Genomic DNA, 21,468 nt, shown 5'->3' on the forward strand with positions numbered 1-21,468 from the left:
CAGGGGAGTGTTTAAATGAACGCAATGAAATACAACCACTAATACTGTTCTTGGAGAATTTTTTTAATTGTATGGAAAATCTTTATATCATAAAGTTAGATGAAAGAACAGATTGGAAGAACTACACAAACAGAACGGTCCCAATCATGTGATACATAAGATATACACAGAGAAGAAACACGCAGAAAGTTACTGTAGAAATCAACAATAATCCAGAACTCGCCAATCACCTGCAGTCTCCCTCAGACTGAGAAACATTGTGAGATTGTTGGCTTCCAAAAATGAACAAAATAAATCCCAAAATTAACAATCAAGTACCACATATTCTGTAAGATGCAGATTTTGGCATAATTTTAAAGAGTCACAGCCTTATACTGGGTCAGGCCTATGTGGATCCCCTAGTCCAGTTTTACCTACCTACCCAGCCAATGGGTGGCAATTTTGTTCTCCACCCAAGCCAGGCAAACTAGTTCAAGAGAGCCTTCATCTTGAAGTCCCACCAGCAACAACACACCCTTCAGTCCATGACCATTCCCCACCCCCACATTTCCAGGTCACATGGTTTGCAGTGGTTATCAGGAAGTCTTCCCTGCTTCCAGCTAAGTATCAGTACCTCACCCACTCAACACTGGCAAGACCTGCAGTGGGGTTTCATTGTCTGTGCAGAGCAGAGCTTGGGGACTGCAGGCCTGAGTCATCCTGTGGCCTTGGACTTCCTGGTACTAAACCCCTTAATGCTGGGATCTTCCCTCTAAACACAGCTTCCTCCTCCTAACCTAAGGCTTCTCAGCAGGACATTCCTGAACCCCTCCCAATATCAGCACACTCCTGTTTGTTTGTTCTGAAGAACAGCTTCCCTGATTTCCTGACCTTCATTTTCCTGGTAATGTCAGTCTGGCTAGGACAGACCCCTATGAGCAGATACAAGATTTGGGAGAAAGTATCTAAAGCTTCCAAGGGATATTTGCCCGGGGCAATATCCCAAAGATCCGGCCTATATCCAGACCTTTCTAGAATCAAGCTTGACCCAGCAGCTAACTCTTACTCCCACACCCCAGTCACTGACCACTATCTGTGCATGTTTTCCGGTCAGATACCCAGCAATTTTCAGCCAAATCCTTTAACCTGTCATCCGAGGCCTTTCACTAGCTGGCCTCAGTTTCCCTCATCTCCCAGCACTACCTTTTCATGTCCTGTCACATCCAACTTTCCAGTCTCTTCAAGCCCACATTTACCTCAAACCCTTTCTCTTTCATCCTTTCCTCTCCCCAGACTTTCATCCTCCATTCTGCTGACCTGGCTCCCTGTGGAAAGTCTGTGCACCTCACAACCACCCCTTGCTTTCAGTACTGTTATTTAAAACACTGTTGTGAGCTTAGGATTCTCCTGCGTCAACCTACTGCATGCTCTGTTAAGGGTATGAGCTGCTGGCTTTCACACACACACACACACACACACACACACACACACACACACACACACACACAGTAGATGTGTATATAATTGCCTCTCCTACGGGGGGGGGGGGGGGGGGGGTGGGGGGTGGAAGCAAGGTTTTCAGCAGTTCTTGAATTCCCCATATTAGCACCAACCCTTTAATTGTTGCTCTGCTGGGGAACAGCCTCCTCTTGTGAACTGCAAGTTCCCAAAGGCAGCTCTCTTCCTGTGTCAATGTCCCACACTCCATCTGGGGCACAGCTTCTCACTAAATGTGAGGCAGATCCTGAAATCTCCTTCATTTAAGAAGCATGCCCAAATTCCACAGGAAACAACAACTGCGCTCACTCAAAATGGTATGGCAGTCTAAGGCTGTGGGTCAGACACCCTTGTGCAGAGGGGATCACTACTCTATGCTTCTCTGCCTCTAGAGCAGGCACTGTTTACACTTCCTGTGCCCTGCCCTCTTCACCAGAACACTGTCCCTAAAGTTAATAATCAAATGCGACAACCAGAGGGAAGGCAGGAGGTCACTGTACCCTCAGCAGCTAGGGGAGGACCAAAAATCCTTCAGCTTGAATGTGAAGATGGAGTTCTCACACAACAGCCACAGACCAAGCAGAAGCAGCACCAGAGGCTGCAAAGCAAGCTAGTGGCTGTTCTCACAGTGCAGGCCCACCAGCTGTCCACTTCCCCGTTTGCCCAACTGTTCTTTTTCTCACCCAGTGAGATGGAGTTCAGGAAAGGAAGATTACCTCTGTTTACTAAGACATGTGACTTGAAATGAGCTGCAGAGCCACCTGCAACAAAGGCGCAGTCCCGGTCCTTTGCTGTTGGGTCCATTTGAACAGGGCAACCTTCAGCACAGCTCTGGTCTTGGAGTAAGTTACCAGCGCTGTGGGCAGGGCAGGGCAGGGCAGGGCTGGTGATGAGGTATAATTACTGGAACCTCCTAGCCAAGTTTCCAAAGTCACAATTTCAAAAAGACTCTTGTGTTCCCTTAAGTCACTAAGCACTTGCCAGTTTGGGATTGGGAAAGCAGGACTGCCCTGGCGGGCACCTCCACAGCTATTTCTCATGGTCTCAAAAGCCTGGTCTCCCAGATACTCTCGGAAAGAGGACAGAGGAAGATGCTAAGTGGTTGCAGCTTCCACTGTCTGGTTCATGGGGACCTAGCTTCTCCTACTTTCCTCGCCCAGCTGTTGCACAATTTTGGCTCTAAAAGGCACCAGTATGTTCACCTTCAAGGGCTGTTTTCCACCTCGGCTGTACCAACAACGCACCTGGGGAGAAATTTAAATCTGATGCCTAGACTGTACTCCAGACCAATGTAATCCATCTTTAATAACAACCAACCAAGCAAGTGGTAATAGTGGTAGAGCAAGCCTTTAGTTGCAGCACTTGCGAGGCAGAGGCCAGTGGATCTCTGAGTTCGAGGCCGGCATAGTCTATAGAGCAAGTTCCAGAAGAGCCAGCCTCGGAGGCATAACGGCCTGGTTTTATGCTCCTGGGTGCTGGGCATACAACTATAATCGCAGTACTTGAGAGTGGAAGCAGGAGGATCAGAATATCAAGCTTATCCTTCATTATACAAGTCCAAACCGGGCTGGAGAGATGGCTCAGCAGTTAAGAGCACTGACTGCTCTTCCAGAGGTCCTGAGTTCAAATCCCAGCAACCACATGGTGGCTCACAACCATCTGTAATGGAATCCGATGTTCTCTTCTGGTGTGTCTGACAGCTACAGTGTACTCATATACATAAAATAAACAAATCTTAAAAAAAAAAAAGTCCAAACCTACGCCAGTGTCTAAGTCAGGGTTTCCATTCCTGCACAAACATCATGACCAAGAAGCAAGGGTTTATTCAGCTTACACTTCCATATCACTGTTCATCACCAAAGGAAGTCAGGACTGGAATCCAAGCAGGTCAGGAAACAGGAGCTGATGCAGAGGCCATGGACAGATGTTACTTACTGACTTGCTTCCCCTGGCTTGCTCAGCCTGCTTTATTATAGAATCCAGGTCTACCAGCCCAAGGATGGCACCACCCACAATGGGCTCGGCCCTCCCCCCCCAACCCCCTTGATCACAGCTGGATCTCATGGAGGCATTTCCTCAACTGAGGCTCCTTTCTCTGTGATAACTCCAGCTTGTGTCAAGTTGACACAAAACCAGCCAGTACAGCTAGGCTACTTGGACATGGCTAAAACCCAACAGAAATCTTTCTAGTAATTGCCAGTGTATACACACCAAATTATATTTTTGTAGGGCAAATTTTTCAGACTTGCCAGATGATAATAACCATTTATATTAGCGTCATTTGGGGCTCCAGAATTAACACTGTTGCTGGAATTTATAAGGTTCTAAAACATACCCATTACAAATATTTTAAAGTATTAATACTTTTGAAAATCATGTAATTTTCCAACCATGTTTTAGGAAACAGACAGAAAGAACAGGCAAGTTTGGGGAGAAACAGTTGCTTGGGGCAGTTCTTCCCAACCTTGAATGCCCAGTGGGTTAAATGAAGTATTGTTAAAATGTAGATTATTTATTGGACTTTTTAGCTGAGGTCTGAGAGTGCGTTCCTAACAAAACTCCAGGGTTTGTGAAGCAGCTGGTCCTTGCATTACATATGGGTTAGCAACATTATAAAGCAATGTTTTTCAACCTGTGGATTGAGACCCCTTCACAGAGGTCAGATATCCTGCCTATCAGATATTTACATTAAGATTTATAACAAAAATAGGAGTCATTCCAACATGAGGAGCTGTATTAGGGCCCCCATGTGGGGAAGGCTGAGAACCACTGAGCTACTCTGGGTAAGGGGACTGCCTTGGAAAGAATCATTTAAATGAAACTACTGATGGCTAAGGTGTGTTCGGTGTCTGTGAGGCAACTGCTTGGTCTTATCCTAACTCCCACAGAAGAGCCATGGAGATGAGGGTGAGGGGCAGAGTGAACCCTTCCTCTCATAGGCAGAGTCTAGTGTCCAACTGCCCAAGGAACAAGTTTGCTGTGTGAGGCAACCTTGACATCTACACCAACAAAATGCTAGTGACATCTACTTGGCCAAGTGAAGCTGGTGTGGGTCAAGGGGGAAGTACTCATGGTCTCTACAGCATACTCTGTCCTTTACTTCTTCAATTACCAGAGGTTTGATGAGGACCTACTAGTAAGCCACAAATTCAGAGGTAAATCAGATTCGATCCCTGAATGGAAGAAATAAGTTAGGAAAACAATGGACAATATGAAACAGCAAGTGGTAGCACACAGCCTTAGAATGACACTCATTCAGATGGCAGAGGCAGGCGGATCTGAGATCTGTACAAGCTGGGGATACACTGTAAGACCCTGCCATACTCACACAGTGCTAAGGACAGAAAAGTCATCCTGAGAGATGACCCAGCCAGCGCGAAGGAACAGTAATAGCTCCTGGAGCAACACAAGTCTTTTGCAGAACTATCCTTTTGACCTCTTAAACCAAAACCTTGAAATCTGAAGACTCAACTTGGGCTGCACCCTTAACCTTCAGTTCTCCAATGCAAGTGAGCCCACAGGACCAGAAGCTTTTAGATGGGCTCTTCAGAAAGGAGGAGGGGGCTGTTTCCTCCCAGAGCTCCAACACCTGCATTCTTTCAGAAAATATCAGAACCCAGATCATTTTCCCATTGAAAAATAAAAACAAAAACAAACAAAAATGCTAGTCTTTGTCCTTTATCTGACTGGCAAAGCTTTTAATTGGCTTGATCTGTCATACTGCTAGACATAAAGGGGACAATCCCTGGATTAAGAAGTAGTTCTCCAGCTGGGTAGGGAGTCTCAAGCTGAGGTGGGCAGGGTACAAGCACACTCTCGCCCATCTTTCATGGGAGCGAGAGAAAGTTACTCTCTCCTAACCGATTCTTTCTTTTCCTCTGTCTTGCAGATAGGGAAAATTTAAGAGCCAGAGAAAACAGCAGAGATGGGGAGTGGCATCAGTGCCGAGGACAAAGAACTTGCCAAGAGGTCCAGGGAGCTGGAAAAGAAGCTGCAGGAGGATGCTGACAAGGAAGCCAAGACTGTCAAGCTGCTGTTGCTCGGTGAGTGACATGAGCAGATGACCTAGCACAGGGGTCTTCTTACTCTGCTGCAGTCCCAAGCTAGGAAACCAAGCAGAGCTTAGAGCTTAGAGCAAAGTAACTGTGGACCCTGCAAAATGTCAGGGTTACCAAAACTGTTTTAATTTCCCTTGAACTATGAATAGTACAAAGACAAGGCTGGGCTACCCAACTGCAACAACATCTTTTTTAGTTCAACCACTACCAAGAACCCCCAGCCATGTAGGCACACACCAGATCTGTAGTCAAAGAACTGTGCCATAAAGTTCACAGGACTGTCTCCCACCAATGGATTCATGAAGCACCGCTATACCATCCCAACAGTCTCAAGAACAAGCCTACTAGGTTTTGCCAAGCAGACTGGATTCTTCCTGCTTTCAAGATGTTGGAAGCAGAGGAACCTGGCAGGGAGGAGAGGGACATGGGGAAGGAGGAGTCTTTAACAACAGAAACTCCCTCCTGGCTTTCTGTTGAGTAATTGCTCTAAAGCCTCTGACATCTGGCAGCTTCATCAACTTGATGCATTCTAAGCAGATCCCTGGCTGGTGCAGATGATAAAAGGGCCTCAGTGGGTCAGGGAGGGAAACCGATCATGGTTTCATAGAGAAAATAAGAAACTGACACCTGGCTTACAAAACAAAACAAAACAAGAAACCAAAACAGCAATGGTCCTTCTAAAGTGTGATCACTATTATAGCAGCAAGTTGGCTTCCTGGGACGGGTTTTCATAAAGAACCTGGGGAATTGGAGTAGCAAAGCCCAAGGACACACTAAAAGGGTCTATCTGTAAGCTGGACCAGGCTCTAAGGAATCCAAGAGTTGCACACAGGGAAGAGAGACGGCAGAGACAGATCTTTTAAGCCTAAGAAGATTGTCTAGGTTCAGGATAAGCAGCTTAGAGGGAACAGGCACAGGAAAAGTGGGAGGAGACTGAGGGATCAGGCCGGTGGTCAGTAGCTAGGCCTGGAAGATCATGAGTTCTCGATGGGCCAGAGGGTAGCCTGACTGAGGATATCAGAATGTTTTAGTCATTACAGACACTCTCCAGATTATAGGGGAAAGGATTTCAAGGAAGAGGCCCAGCTCTTTCCAGTTCTACCCAAGACTACTTGCCTGAGTCAGAAATAGGCAGCGTGACTATGTTAAAGGAATTTTTATGAGCCTATCAGTGCGGTGGTTCCCAATGGGGAGACTGTGAGTCCCAGGGACTACTAGATATGTCTGGAGATACTTTGTTGTTACCAAGAGTAGGATACTAATGACCTCTACTGGGTAGAGACCTGGGATGGTTTTTAACATCTTACCATGTACTGGGCAGCCATTAAAAAAAAAAAAAAAATCCCCATAGCTGGCATGGTGGTACATGCCTTTAATTCTAGCACTCAGAAAGCAGAGGCAAGCAAATCTTTGAGTCCGAGACCAGCCTGGTCTACAGAATGAGTTCCAGGACAGCCAGGACTACACAGAGAAACCCTGTCTCAACCTCTCCCTACACCCTCAAAAAAAAAAAAAAAAAAAAAAAAAAAAAAAAAAAAAAATCCAGCCTCCAGTGTAAATAGAGCTAATGGGGAGAAACTGCTCAAAATCTAGGGTGAATGGCCTGAGCTCAAGGTGTCTCCCAGAAAGTACTGTTCACACATCATCTTCTGGACCCCTGGGGAGAACTGGTGGAAGCTAACATGAACATTTCCCTTCCAGGTGCGGGGGAGTCAGGGAAGAGCACTATTGTCAAACAGATGAAGTGAGCTGAAACATAATCCCGGGGGTCCTGGGGTGGGGGGCCAGGGGAGCTGGAGTTGGTGTTGAGCGAAAGGTGCCCCAATGTTCCTTCCCTCACCCTGCACTTGGGGACCGCAGTAGGGATACAAGTGGTTTCCTGTGACCCTAATATCCCCCCTCCTACCCCACAGAGTCCCAATCCCTTAGTTCTGGTTCCCCAGGTCCAGCTAAAGGTTCAGTGTCTGTTCCTTGAAGGATCATTCACCAGGATGGCTACTCACCCGAAGAATGCCTGGAGTTCAAATCCGTCATCTACGGGAACGTACTGCAGTCCATCCTGGCTATCATCAGGGCCATGTCCACACTAGGCATTGACTATGCTGAACCAAGTTGTGCGGTATGTGATGAATGTTACCTGCTTCCGGGTGGAAGCAGGAGAAACCGACCAACAGGGTCATCTGAAGTCTTCCCAGGGCTAGCTACATCTGGAGAGCATGCCTGAGGTTAATTAGCATGCTTCCTTGAACTGCACCTTCACTGAGACAAGCCTACCTTAGGCTTTGGGAGCAAGAGGCTTTCCACTCAGTAAGTTCCCAGAAACCCCTTGGAAAGCCGCTGACCTACTCCTAGCTCATTCTCAGCCAGATTTCTGGATTACACAGGATGCCGGGAGACAGCTCAACAACCTGGCTGACTCCACTGAGGAGGGGACCATGCCTCCTGAGCTGGTGGAGGTCATCAGAAAGTTGTGGAAGGATGGTGGCGTTCAAGCCTGCTTTGAGAGAGCTGCAGAGTTCCAGCTCAATGACTCGGCATCTTAGTAAGACCCTGGGGAAGCCGTGGGATAATGCTCAGGAAAACCTCACCCAGCCTCAAGCTCAGGCAGTGGGCATGGCAGACCCACAAACTGAACCTAAGCCTGTGGAGACATTTGCCAGTCCCCACTAGTTTAAGTCCTTCAGAATGATTCTGTTTGGCCTAGGAAGCTGAAAACAACATTCAAACCAGGGGCTCTGCTTAGCAGCCCTTGGCCCTATCTCAAGAGGCAAACCAAAGAAAGATGGTCAGACTCTAAGAGACAATCGACTTTGCAAAGCTGGTTCCACAAAGATAAGGGACAGAGTTATCAACCCCCAACAGTGGAGTATCAGGAGTGGGCACGAGCTGTGGGGAACAAGCAGCCCTGTGTTTATGCCCTGTCACCTCATCTTGAAATGTTGTGTAGTTTCTGGAAACTTCCCTAAGTTTCTGTCCCTGCTAGGTATGTGACATGTGCTATATGTCAGGGCCCTTTATCTGTCTGTACACTAGCCTTCAAGGTACATTAGCCCCATTTTCTAGTAGGAAACCTGCAGTCCAGTGATGTCAGTTAACTCGGCCAAGGGGCGTGAGCAGCAGAGGCTGTACTTGAGTCCAGGTTCCAGTGGCTACGAAGCTGAGTTTTTATAGTATGCTACAGGGCTTTCTTGTTTTGATTGTGACAGTCTTACTTTGTAACCAAAGCTGGCCTGAAGCTCAGTCCTTGTGTCTCAGTCTCCCAAATAATTCCTCTGAAGTTTTACTATATCTGTTAAGTGGGCACATGACTCTTAAGTCTTCTAAGATTTAGTGAGAATTTAAATGCTTAAATACATAGAGTACATATCGACATTTGTGTGAATTTTCCTTCCCTCTCCATATTAAGTCATTCTGTTTCACACCCGCTCTTTCTACCCTTCCTAAACTTTGTCTCATCCTTGCGGAAAGGTCTGAACATACAAGGTGAGATACAGTGAACCTTCTAGTTTGCGGCTGATTCACGGCTGCTCTGAGTTCACTTCACACCCCTCACTGGATTACTCTCAGTACTCTGCAGCTGTCACGTCATCCTCGGAATTCCATTAAAACATAAAGAAGCCATATCGCCACAACTAAACACTTAATTCCTCAGTATCTCCAACTCTCAAAATGTGCTCCCACTCCCCAGTTTGACTCAGGGGATAGAGCCCACACAGTCTTGTCATCTCATGTCTTCAAAGCCTCTTTAGATCTCTTTCCTGTCTAGAAAGGCAGAGTCAGGGGGACAGAGTACTTGCCTCATCAGGGTGTGGCCCCCAGCCCCCACCTTTTCTAAGCACACAAGCCTTTGCAGAATCTTGGATTCGGTGCTGTGGACTCCAGTCCTGCTTCTAACACTGTGTTAGCTGTGTGACCTATGGGAGACCGTTTGCCTCCTTTAGTCTTTGTAGACTGTCCCATCACTAATGCCACCTTCTCTTTGATAGCTACCTGAACCAGCTGGACCGGATTACAGACCCTGACTACCTCCCTAGTGAGCAAGACGTACTTCGATCCAGAGTCAAGACAACAGGCATTATTGAGACCAAGTTTTCTGTTAAAGATTTGAATTTTAGGTCAGCACTGGGTTCCCTGGGGCAGCTCAGGTCTCACAGAGTGTTTTCTCAGCCTTTGCTGATGCCCCATCTTAATTACTGTCCTCCCCGTCTCCTCCTGCCTCTCCTATTTCTGATTTGCTACTAACTGGCCCCAAGTGGTGGCCATGCCTCAGGGTGAATACCAAAGGCAACTGAGTCACATCTGGCCACACCCATGAGAGCAGCTGTTTCTTCCCTTAGGATGTTTGATGTGGGAGGGCAGAGGTCAGAGAGGAAGAAGTGGATCCACTGCTTTGAGGGAGTCACCTGCATCATTTTCTGTGCTGCTCTCAGTGCCTATGACATGGTGCTGGTGGAGGATGACGAAGTGGTGAGTGGCCTCCAGTTTCAGTGGGATTGGTTTTCCTCGTGAGCCTCCTCCAAACCGTGTCATTCCATCTGTCTCACATTTATTAATATATATAATACATGTAGGTTCTTTTCTGCTGTAGGTTCTAGGTTAGCACTGCAAAGCTCCTAACTGACTGAGCAATAGTTTGGTCTGAGATTAGAAATCCAAGTATTAGATATTATAGGCCATCAATAGCCACAGGAAATGATGCCAAGTGGACGGAGACGGATAAACAGTGAAGGAAGGACTTGCATTCTGTCTCCATGCCAGCTCCCTTTTCTTGAGATTAAAAAAAAAAAAAAAAATCAAAGATGTGAAAACACTAATTGCACATAAACATGTATTCCATGATGGCCAGCTGCTCAACAGAAAACACAGCTTCTTTCCTGTCACTCCAGCTCTGGTCTATCCCATCTTCATTCCAACTTTGCTGCCATTCCTTCTCTTTAACTGGTAGGGTTCACAGTAGAGTACTCTGTACCTTTTAGCCAAAATGTCTTAATTGCATTATTCATGTTCCAAGACCTCTTCCACTTGACTCTGAGTTTACAGGGTATTACAGTGAGGAAAAGCTTTCCTCACTTTCATCTACTCAGTTTCACCTGCTCGGTGGACAGGAATGAGTTCCAGTCAGCTGGCGGCACCCTTCAGTACCCAAAGGCTGTTCCCTAAATGCTCACCTGACTTGGGCACTGGCTAACCTGGACTCCGCAGACATATGGCACGTCTCTCTTCCTCTGTCACCGTAGCTATGGGAGAAGAGGTGGTGGCACAGCACAGAAATTCTCCACCCTTACCTGTGACAGGGCCAAAGGATCCATGCCACAGTCTTCCCCTGCTAAACCTGAGATCCCCTGACAGGAGCGCAGAAAAATCATCCTGGAGATGCAAACAACAAAGAGCTAATGTAGACCTGGTTGCTGCCTAGCTCTATGGATGTTACCTGTACCCTGCCTGCAGCTACTAACACACACACACATACACACACACACACACACCTTCATGTAGCTTTCGTAACTCTTTAAGGAAACTGAGACTCCAAGAGTCTCTGCCCAAATCAGAGCTATTGAAATGACAGGAAATTCGAATGAACCAAAATGTTTGGTTCTATGCCACCACACTAAAAACATGGTCTGTTCCCTTGCTTTCCCTTTATATTTGAAACACTAGTCTGTTCGGTTGGAACAGGAATAAACAGACATCTGCCCCACAAGCTCATGTGCTATTTCCCACCATGCTTCCTCACCAGAATCGCATGCATGAGTCTTTGCATCTGTTCAACAGCATCTGTAACCACAAGTTCTTTGCGGCTACTTCCATCGTTCTCTTCCTCAACAAGAAGGACCTCTTCGGGGAAAAAATTAAGAAAGTCCACCTCAGCATCTGTTTCCCCGAGTATGACGGTAAGTGCAGGAAAGAGTAACATAGTGATGGGATTGCCTCGTTCCATAGGCCAAAGCCTTAAGGTTCAAGTTCAGACAGATTCACCAGAACCACTGACTGTTCCAAGGACACCTACCAGAAAGTCTAACCCACTGGGTTCTCAACCTTCCTGAAGCTTCGATCCTTTACTACAGTTCCTCATGCTGTGATGACCCCAACCATATCATCATGCCACTGCTACTTTATCAGTATAATTTTGCTACCGTTATGGATCAGAATGCAAATATCTGACATGCACTCCCTGTAAAGGGATCAGGACCCACAGGTTGAGAACCACTGGCCTAACACAATATTCCAAGAACCAAATCGGTCACCTAAAAATAGAACGATCATAGGTTAATTTATTCTGTTACTTTTTTTTTTTTTTAAAAACAAAAACTAGGAAACAACTCCTATGAGGATGCCGGGAATTATATCAAGAGTCAGTTCCTTGACCTCAACATGAGAAAAGATGTCAAAGAAATCTACAGTCACATGACTTGTGCTACGGACACACAGAACGTCAAATTTGTGTTCGATGCAGTTACAGACATTATCATCAAAGAAAACCTCAAGGACTGTGGGCTCTTTTAACGCTCAGTTCCTCCAATATATAGTCTATAAGCAAGCTTAGAATCTGAGGCTCCATGTAGAAATTAGTCAGCATGTACCAGAACAGGATGAGCAAGCCCATTCTGTTGGTGACAGAGAAGGTATGTTCACAATTGTTAGTCACATGGCCAACGATCCTACAGCCCAGGTTCCAGTACTGGTTCTGCTTAGTACAAGAACAGAAATGCTTCATTTCTCTGACACAAAAGCCCTTGTCTCTATACTGAAGGTGACTTCTTCACTTACTTTGCGGGGTCATTCTGAAGAGCACAAACCTCAGTGAAGGGGAGGCACAGGACAGCTGCTGTGGTTGGCCACAGAAAGCGGCCATGACAGCTGCATTGATGGGCTACCATACTTGCGTATTAGAATAAACTATCTCAAAGCCTAACGGTAAGCCTTTCTTACATTGAGCAATAAAGTATTAAAAATTTAACCCGCCCCTGTGTTTTTACTGGCACATATATATGCCTCAGCTCAGAGACCCAGATCACGGGATAGATATGAGCCTGCTCATTTCTAAGGAACTTATTCAAAAATGATCATCTTTATTAAAAACAATTTTCCCTCTCCTGCATCCTGGGTTCCAAACAGTTTCCTTTCTCTATGTAAATAACTGCTTTTTAAGATTTATTTATTTTATGTATATGACACACATGTCTATGACCACACTGTCCTTGACACACGAGAAGAGGGAATCAGGTCCAATTACAGATGGTTATGAGCCACCATGTGGTTTCTGGGAATTGAACTCAGGACCTTTGGAAGAGCAGCCAGTGCTCTAACCACTGATCCATCTCTCCAGCCCACTGCTTAGCTTTCAAGAGTCTGACTGAACTTGATATCAATATGCTCCCACTTAGGCTTTTATGGCTGCCACTTCTGTGTCACAGAATTCGAACAAGTGAGCAATCTGAATTCTCATTCCAACGGCTCCATATTTCACAGGAACAGAAAAGGTTGCTGAGCTTGCTTAAGGCGCTGGAAATGTTTGCAGCTGGCTTCATGTGAGGCTGGCTGCAAACATCTTCCCAAACAAACCAGGAATAAATTATTCCTTTGAACTCCTCAGAGGGGGAGATGAAGCTTGCATTTATCTTGACAGGAGGTGGTGAAGCCATGTATAGATTTAGCATTTACAACCACTAGTGAGGAACACACTTGGCATCCCTGGTTTAGTATATAAAAGAATGTGTCAATTAAAATGAAAGTCTGCTCCTTGCCAGAAACACCCATTCACACTTAGCTGCTTCCAGCAATATTAACAGTAGAGAGCCAGCCAGCCTCATGAGCTGGGAATGCACTGGGGAACCTGAGAGCACAGACATGGGATTCAAACACATGCACATACATGTGAATGCACACAGGCACACGTACACACATGCACACACGCACCAACCTGCCAGAACTACCACAGGAACTACTATAGATATGGCTGGCTACTAACAATTTAAAAACAAAAAAATTAAACACAAAGACAAGCAAACAAATGCGCCCCACCCGGGCAAAGCATCTTTCAGAAAGGAGACGACAAAGACCACATGGCCCCAGCCACCACCAATCTGCTCGCTCTCACACAGCACACTGTGAGTCTGCTGTACATCATGATCCCCTTCAGAGGGATGAAGGCTGTGGGTCTCTTTTCAGATTAATACTCAGTTGGGCGAACAGCCAGGAATACAGACCCTTCTTAGAATGTGCTTTTTAAAAATGATTCATTTTTATTTTTAAGTGTTTTGCCTGCATATATGTCTGTGTACCACTTGCATGCCAGGTGCCCACTGACGTCAGAAGAGGGCGTCAGATCCCTGGAATTAAGAGTTACACATAGTTGTGAGCCACCATGTGGGTGCTGGGAACAGAACCCAAGTCCTCTGGAAGAAAAGCCTGTGTTTCTAAACCACTGAGCCATCACCCACCTGCTCCTTCAGAATGCTTTAAAATGTATAAAATAAAATTCAGAATCACAAAGGAAACAAGCAGATGAAACAATTTTATCTGTAGACTCTGGAGCTTAAGACCCTGAAAAATATTGAGGAACACTGTCACACAGCTTAAATTCCAGAACTGAGCTCAGGAGGCAGAGGCAAGACATAATGAGACCTCCAAAGAACAGAGACCCGAGTATGATCATCTACTGAGGCCCTAAACAAGTTTACCCCACCTGTTCCACACAGGAGAGCCTCCCTCTGCACTGTACTAGGACTGCTCACTTTTTATATCTTTGGCTACTAACATTCACACAAAACTTGTCCTTTAGTGTAAGAATCAATGCAACTTGACTTCTGGCAGAACCATAAAATTCTCACCAAAATCTGAGCTGCATTTTAGTCCTCTCCTGCTTCCTGACCAACATATTAATGTTTGACTGGCTTCAAAATTCACATAATCTACTTTGCATGCAAATCTCGCAAAATTATTCTCTTGGAAAACATAGAACGCAACCTTTTAAAAGACCACATCCCCAGCTGTTTTCAATTGATGTTTGGGTGTGGTTACGAACATAGAATATTTTCAAGTTAAAGTGCCCTGTTACAGAGCCTAGCACCTTGGGGCCTGGTCACCCACACATTTGTACCTTAAAACAAAGTCAAAATGACATTTTCTGAACCTCAGCCTGGGCTCACTTTCAAAGAAAAAAACATAGTTACTGTCGCTCTAATCCTTACTCCAGCTTAACCAGGCAGGTTGAGAATGTCCCTCCACCCAATGGCAGAGCTACAAAGTCAATTTGCACTTCTGTACAAACAGTCTGTTTTGCTTGCTTGCTTGCGGTTTTGAAACAGTGTCTCATTGTAAAGACCATGCTGGCCTCAATATCACAGAAACCCGCCTGTCTCTGTCTCCCTATTGCTGTGCTTAAAGGGAGACACCACACCAGACTAAAAGGCCTATTTTTATCTCAGGCATTTTGATTATGTACACAGAAAGCTTTTTGTGTAGAAAAAAAAAAAGGCTTAAAGCCAAGTCTACACATATATTCTGCTATCTTTTGCTTTTTCTGCCTTATCAGAAATTTACATTAGCCATTACTACTAAATGAAATATTCTTTATAAGCTGACAGAAATTCTTTTCACTATTAAGGACAAAAACAAAGCCTATTTTCTTCTACTGTGATCTTCTTAGAATTCAGAATTCAAAAGAAGCCCAACGAATAAAATAGGTTCCCTAACAGAATTTAGCAGTTGTAAAAGTTATAAGCAAATTTGGCTGGTTGACGGCATAGCCTTAGCTTGGTCTTAGGCCGTAGTGAGACTGGTATGCATTTCCCTTCCACAGCATAATTAAAGAATGCTGGTGACAACCTGGATAGACCGCTAAATTTCACATAACTCTGATAGGTACAGTTGTGGGTCCTTTTAATACTACGATAACATGATAGGACAAATGTATAGATCCACTTATCTGAACTATTTAAAACCATAAAAACATTACAAATGATGGTTACCAGGCCCTAGAAGGAAGAAGGAACTGGAAGTTACTGTTTAGTAGGCAGAGATGCCAATTAAGAGAAGAAATCATTCTGGAGTTGGATGGGGTGATGGATGTACAACAGTGGGAATGCGCTTCATGCTATTCAACTGAATGTTTAGTTATAAAACTTGGGACTTGTTATGTATTCTTTCCTGCAACACAAAAAAAAAAAGCACAACTATGCTGGTATACTTTCCGAGGATAGAAACAACGCATGAAAGCAGCACCAGCCATTCAGTCTTAAGAGCAACATAAAAGACTCACATACTCTTGACAGTTCCTACTTTGACCATATCACACCATCGAATCAGTATTTCCTGTCAATCAAGGTGCCACAATAGCATTCCAGCCTTGCTCTCTACTTGGAGACATGGTGGAGAAGTCGCTGGCAATGCTGGGAGAAGGGGGTCAAGGGTGGAGAGCGCTTACCTCACACTGCCCTCTCTGCCCAGCACAGATTCCAGCAGGACTTCCCAGCTGGCAAAGGACAGTACGTGCCAGGCCTCTGGTGGTGTGGCTTGGCCAAGTTTCTGTGAGGAAGGTAGGCATACTGAGCTAGAGGAAGGGAACATACCAACATGAATGGAAAATAAAAATGACTGAAATATAAAACAAAAGCCTCTACCCTGCTTCACAGAGTAAACAAATTCAGTAGCGACTCCAATTCAGGTCCTGAGGGGGGATACAGGGGAGTGATGCTGAGCATCAGCTACTGTGTGCTCTACATGATGTTTTTGTAGTACAATCCTGATTGTCATGAAACACATTCCATCTCCACTCTATCTGGCCAGAATATCACATCTAGAAAGAACAATTTAGTGTAGCCTATCTTTGGACAACAAAAGAAGAATGTAAGACAGAAAGCGATTTGCTCAGAAAGTTCACAGCTTAGGTAGAATCCAAGGAAAGAGCAGAACACTCCAAATAATTTTCAGTCTCCTAAGGTTTCTAAGAGGAAATCTCAACAAACGTGTCAGTGGAAATGTCTGAGTAGTCCAATATAGGTGGACCTGGGGACAGGCAAGTTATCTACGTCAGATCACAAGTCAATTTAGCCAATACTAATACACTGCCATAGTGTATCAGGAATTATTTATCACTTCTGCTGCCCTGTGACTCACTCGTTAAGTCACTTGTCACAAGATGTTCAAGACTGTCATTGCGTATGTAAATGCTACAAACAAATGAAGCAGACAGAAATACATGCTTGGGTGTTCAAGTCTCTTCTGAAATTTTGGAAAGAACTAAGCACTCTGCACCCACGATACAGAAATATATTTTGTCCCAACAGTCCTCACATCAACTGTTTGTGCAAAAGGCACTTTGCAGACATATGTAAAAGTAATTTTTAAACAAGGGGCATTTTTATTTTCTATATATGACTGTTCTGCTTGCATATATGTACATGTTCCACTTTTACCTGGTGTCCAGAGGAGGTCGTCAGGGTCCCAGGAACTAAAGTTTTGGATGGTTGTGAGCTGTCATGTGGGCACTGGGAACTGAAACCAGGTCCTCGAGAAGAGCAGAGTGCTCTTAACGACTGAGCTATCACCTGAGCACCCAGAAGTATTTCTAAATTACTGATAAGAATAAAAACTCATTCAGTCACTAGTGGCCTTGAGATGCATATTCTTGCATGAATACATGTTTTCTCTTTAATATCAGAGTCTGTGCTGTTGCCCTCAACTACTGGCACAAGTTGCTTAAGGAATTTAGTAAAAAGTGCGTTTCTCCAGGGTGCCTTTGTGATTTTAAATTTAGTTCGGTTTAGCTGGAGGGTCTATGTAAGTGAACCATGTCAGGGTGTCATGCCTTATTCCTCAAGATCTGGTGTGTCAGCCCAGACATGGTATTAAAGGGGAAAACTGTACTTCCCTGACTCACTCTCCACAAAAATAACTAAAAACAGTGAGAGAGAGAGAAAGGGGGGAGGGGGAGGAAGGGAGAGAAAATTTAAATAAATGAAGACCTTGACCATTTTGGAAACCGGGTTCCTAGCATCTTAAAAAAAAAAAAAAAATCTTTATTTTTATTTCCTAATAATTCATATAAAAGACAAGTTTCTTTTTGTAGAAAAAAAAAGTCCTGTATTTTCTCTTATGCATACTGGGAACAATATAATAATGCATGATGGTCAGAGTCACATGGAGAGTTGTGATTTGGATCAGGTCTCTGTACTATACAGTTGGAGAAAGAACACAACAGTTAGCTGGCAATGGAGGCTAACTAAAATAGCATTTTCCTTAGTCAGTTGTACATAAAAACTGTAAGGTTCCCAGGTGCTGACACTCACCAACCCAAGTGCTAGTTTAGACTAGAGGATTGTAATCAACACCCTTACCATCTGGAAGAAGGAAAGGAAGGTTGTTAACCAGAACGAGACTTTCTATGTCCCTTCAGTCCACCAAGGAGTCCTGCAACAAGTACCAAATGAATGGACAGAGATCCGGACATAACAAGTCAGGTCAAAAAAGTGCTGCCTAAAACCACAAGTACAACCAGCAGCAGGGGCCAGGGAAGGGGCATATGCTGAGTGAATGAGTCAGAAAAGCCAGCAGTTACTTTTGGTTAAAATGTCTAAAATACATGTACAATGATATAGATGAGAATTTAGACTTTTAAAAATTGGTCCACTTATTGTATGGTTTTGGCATCTTGTAAACAGTTAGAACCCATTGATTAAATGATACAGTGAGTTAGAGTTGTACAATTTAGAATTTAAACTATCCAAGATGAAAATACTGTGTCAAGACCCATTGACAAACTATAGTAGTTTTTGGAATTTCATGGCAGAGGCTTGTACAACCCTGAATTGATGAGGTAAGGGAGAGTCCGGTTAGGAGAGCACCTACCCACCCACACTTTTAATCAGGAGAAAATGTGTCTGTCGACAACAAAGACTACTGTTGCCATCCTCCCAACTAAGGTCTACTTACTGTCTCTTATTAATTAAATGTTAATCTTCTTGGTTGACTTCAAGGATGGTCCAAAGACCTGGCTACCTCAGTGTGAATAACATCCATCAGGAAAGACCAGTATTTTGCAGAAAAAATACCTAACTTTTGACTTCTTTAATTATAAGTATTAATCTTTTTTTTTCCCTCCAGGCTAATCAGATGTTTAACTCCCACATTCTGATATGGCTAAGAAATGTACTTCAAAATACACATTAATGATGCAAAAGTCTAACTCAAAAGAAATGTTTTAGTCTTTACAGGTTAAAAGCCCACCAGCCACCAAACAGTCTCTTCAGACAGCTTTAGAGGATTTTTCCTCGGATCATATTTGAAAACTCCAACTACCTCTCTCTGTCCTAAAGGAAGGAACTTGGATGGTAAGGCAAGAACAATTTCATGTAAACACAAAGCAAATGAAAGGGTGTATGGAGGCAAAGAAGTGGAGAACTTCTATTTTTTAATTAACAGAAAGGTTTAAAAAATACAGATTCAAACAAAAATACAAAATGCATTCTGGAGTAAAATTAAATTTGGATTATCTATTATTTTAGATTATCAACACCATTTTATTAAACCCAAGGTATAGAAAAATTATGAAAACAATATTTCACTAGTTCTCATTCCCAGATGTTTTATATTACAGAATACAACAAAGAAACGAAAAATTGAGAATAAGACTTATTAGCCCCTAAACTGTGGGAATTGAGTCAATCGCTGGTTGAAATCAATACTCTTTTTCAAGTGACATTTTCTTAGCCCTACTGAAATATTTGTAAGATAACAGTTATACTGTCTGCATAATAATGATTTTGTAAAACACGTAAGAATTATCATTGTAAAAGCTGCCAACAAAGGCACTGATCACCGTCGCTTGCTTTCCAAACCAGTTCTGACCACCAACCTTCTTTCAAATGAGTAGGAGGTAACATCAAAAGATGAATGGATCCAATCTAGAAAGACTGGACCTCAAAAGGCACTGATCAAACTACTGATCTGAAATGCTCAAAATGCATTCTGTGTTTGCTGTCCCTCAGTGGTCCACTCGGTGTTTAATTTGACTGATTGTACAAAAGGACTGTAGCTCTCAGACAAAAACATCGTCCATATTGGAAAGCTGGACTATGATGTGTATCACTTGTGCAGACTGGACATAGAGCCACCAGCCCTGGATTTGATAATACTATTACTATTACATCAAGGATCTAGACTTTAAAGACACTTCTCTACCTCAACCCACTCTCAGACAAAGGCCAAAGAACACTCAGCAGGGGCAAAAAGAAACAGAAGACAGGATTTCCAGGAAGGACTAGTTACAAACAGGAGCAATCCTAGGCTCTTCACTCACCATTTTAATACTGCTGCCAACTGTAACAGATTGAAATCTGTACACATGACAAAGTGGAAAAGTCCCCAAATGCAAGTTTTAGAAAAAGCACAGTAAGGACGACACTACGGCTAACATTGCTACCGTCAGAACGATGGCAAGCAGGGCTTTGGCACCACACTCACAAGGAAAAGCGTATGCTGTTGATAGACTTTTAGATGTCTCGTAACAAAAAGGTCACAGAGACAAAAACAAGGGGTACCTTATACAAAACCTCCCGTGACTGAGACAGACAGGCAAGAATCAATGTGGTCAACTTAGTAGATCTGTAGCAGCAAGTCATTGGTTCTCAATTTAGCAGTCTGCATCTCTAATTGACAGCTACCCTGCAAGTGTCTGTATCCAAGAAGCAGTTTTCATATTACATCAGCATTCATCTAGTAATTTGGTAATCAGCACAAACAAGGTCAACTTCCAACCTTAAGCTTAAAGAAATGAGAGCTAGAATCTTACTGTAAAACTCTCCAAAGTGAATGCTGTTTAGAAGCCACCATGGTACTTTAAACATGACAGTAACATAAATTTCATTCCAAAAAGCTCTATTAATATAGTCCCAAGAACCAGGAAGAATTTTAATTAGGGAAATATTACTCCTGACCATTCCAAGAGTTAAAAACAAACAGTTCCTACTAAGAGGAGTATTTTCAGATGTCTGATTACATTGTGTGCATAGTTAAGACTGAGTCCTCAGAAGATTCTTTTGCAAACAAGTAAGAGTTTTTAAGTATTCTTCTCTTGATGAGAAACCCTTAGAAATTAACTACTGGGTATTTGTTAAAAAGACGGGAAAAGTGAGCTACATGTTTAAGTTCTGGAATGCAGCACCTCAATTTCAATATGCCCTAAACATTTAGATTATAAAGTCCAAAGTGATGCCCTGACGATCGATCCAGTCATACTTTGCAGTTGTCCAATTCCATGTCTGACTTGAACATCCCATGCCAATTAAACATTCCCTAATACAGAAGATTGTGCTAAAGAGTGCTAAGATTCTGCATGCTGCTGCCATTCCTTGGTCCTGTCATGCTTGCAGCTGACCCAAGAGACAGTAGATGATGTCTGGTCAACACTCCGCCCTGTAGTAGCTAAGAAAGAAAAAACACTGTTAATAAGAAAACCATTTGCAAAGCCACCATTTGCAAAGCCACCCCACCCCCAGCACTGTAACTACACTGTCCGAAGTTTTACCTTTTACTATGCCATCCCCTCAGTAAAGACCACATTCCTTTAAGTTGTTTTTAATGATGACATCTGTAACAGCATCAAAGACAAACTGCACATTTTTGGTGTCTGTGGCACAGGTGAAGTGAGTGTAGACCTCCTTGGTATCTTTTCTTCGGTTCAAATCTTCAAACTGGCACTGAATGTAAGCAGCTGCCTCTTCATATGTATTGGAACCTGAACCAGACAACCAACATTGTCAACTCAAGTGGTAACAGCTGCCTGCACCCAGCTAAGTAAGGTCATCAGCATTTACTTAAGGAGAGCAACACCACACAACTGAACACAAACAGAACTCTTCCTCTGTATCTATTATCATTAGGATTTTCTGTGGTCACTAGATTCTTCATGAGAAAGACTCCCACTGAAACTAAA

General features: G+C 43.8%; 2 protein-coding genes across 2 annotated transcripts in view; one reads left to right on the forward strand and one right to left on the reverse strand.

The window, feature by feature from the left end:
* Window positions 1-5,401: 5,401 nt before the first annotated feature.
* On the forward strand, window positions 5,402-12,038 carry GNAT2 (G protein subunit alpha transducin 2; the record flags this gene model as incomplete). The annotated part of the gene is made up of 8 exons (XM_080915099.1): window positions 5,402-5,519; window positions 7,236-7,278; window positions 7,512-7,653; window positions 7,919-8,076; window positions 9,521-9,649; window positions 9,872-10,001; window positions 11,272-11,425; window positions 11,848-12,038. 8 exons carry the CDS (start codon window positions 5,402-5,404, stop codon window positions 12,036-12,038), a joined length of 1,065 nt encoding a protein of 354 aa, XP_080771225.1.
* A 6,897-nt stretch (window positions 12,039-18,935) lies between these two features.
* Window positions 18,936-21,468, reverse strand: part of GNAI3 (G protein subunit alpha i3) — a 37,741-nt gene continuing 35,208 nt past the window's right edge. Inside the window, exons 8-9 of the mRNA XM_080915618.1 lie at window positions 21,061-21,270; window positions 18,936-20,957 (exon numbers count right to left, since the gene is read on the reverse strand). Coding sequence (XP_080771744.1) covers window positions 21,080-21,270 — 191 coding nt within the window. The 3' untranslated portion in view covers window positions 18,936-20,957; window positions 21,061-21,079. The remainder of the gene's footprint in view (window positions 20,958-21,060; window positions 21,271-21,468) is intronic.

Source organism: Micromys minutus, assembly GCF_963924665.1.
Source record: "Micromys minutus genome assembly, chromosome: 4".
Taxonomy (NCBI): Eukaryota; Metazoa; Chordata; class Mammalia; order Rodentia; family Muridae; genus Micromys; species Micromys minutus.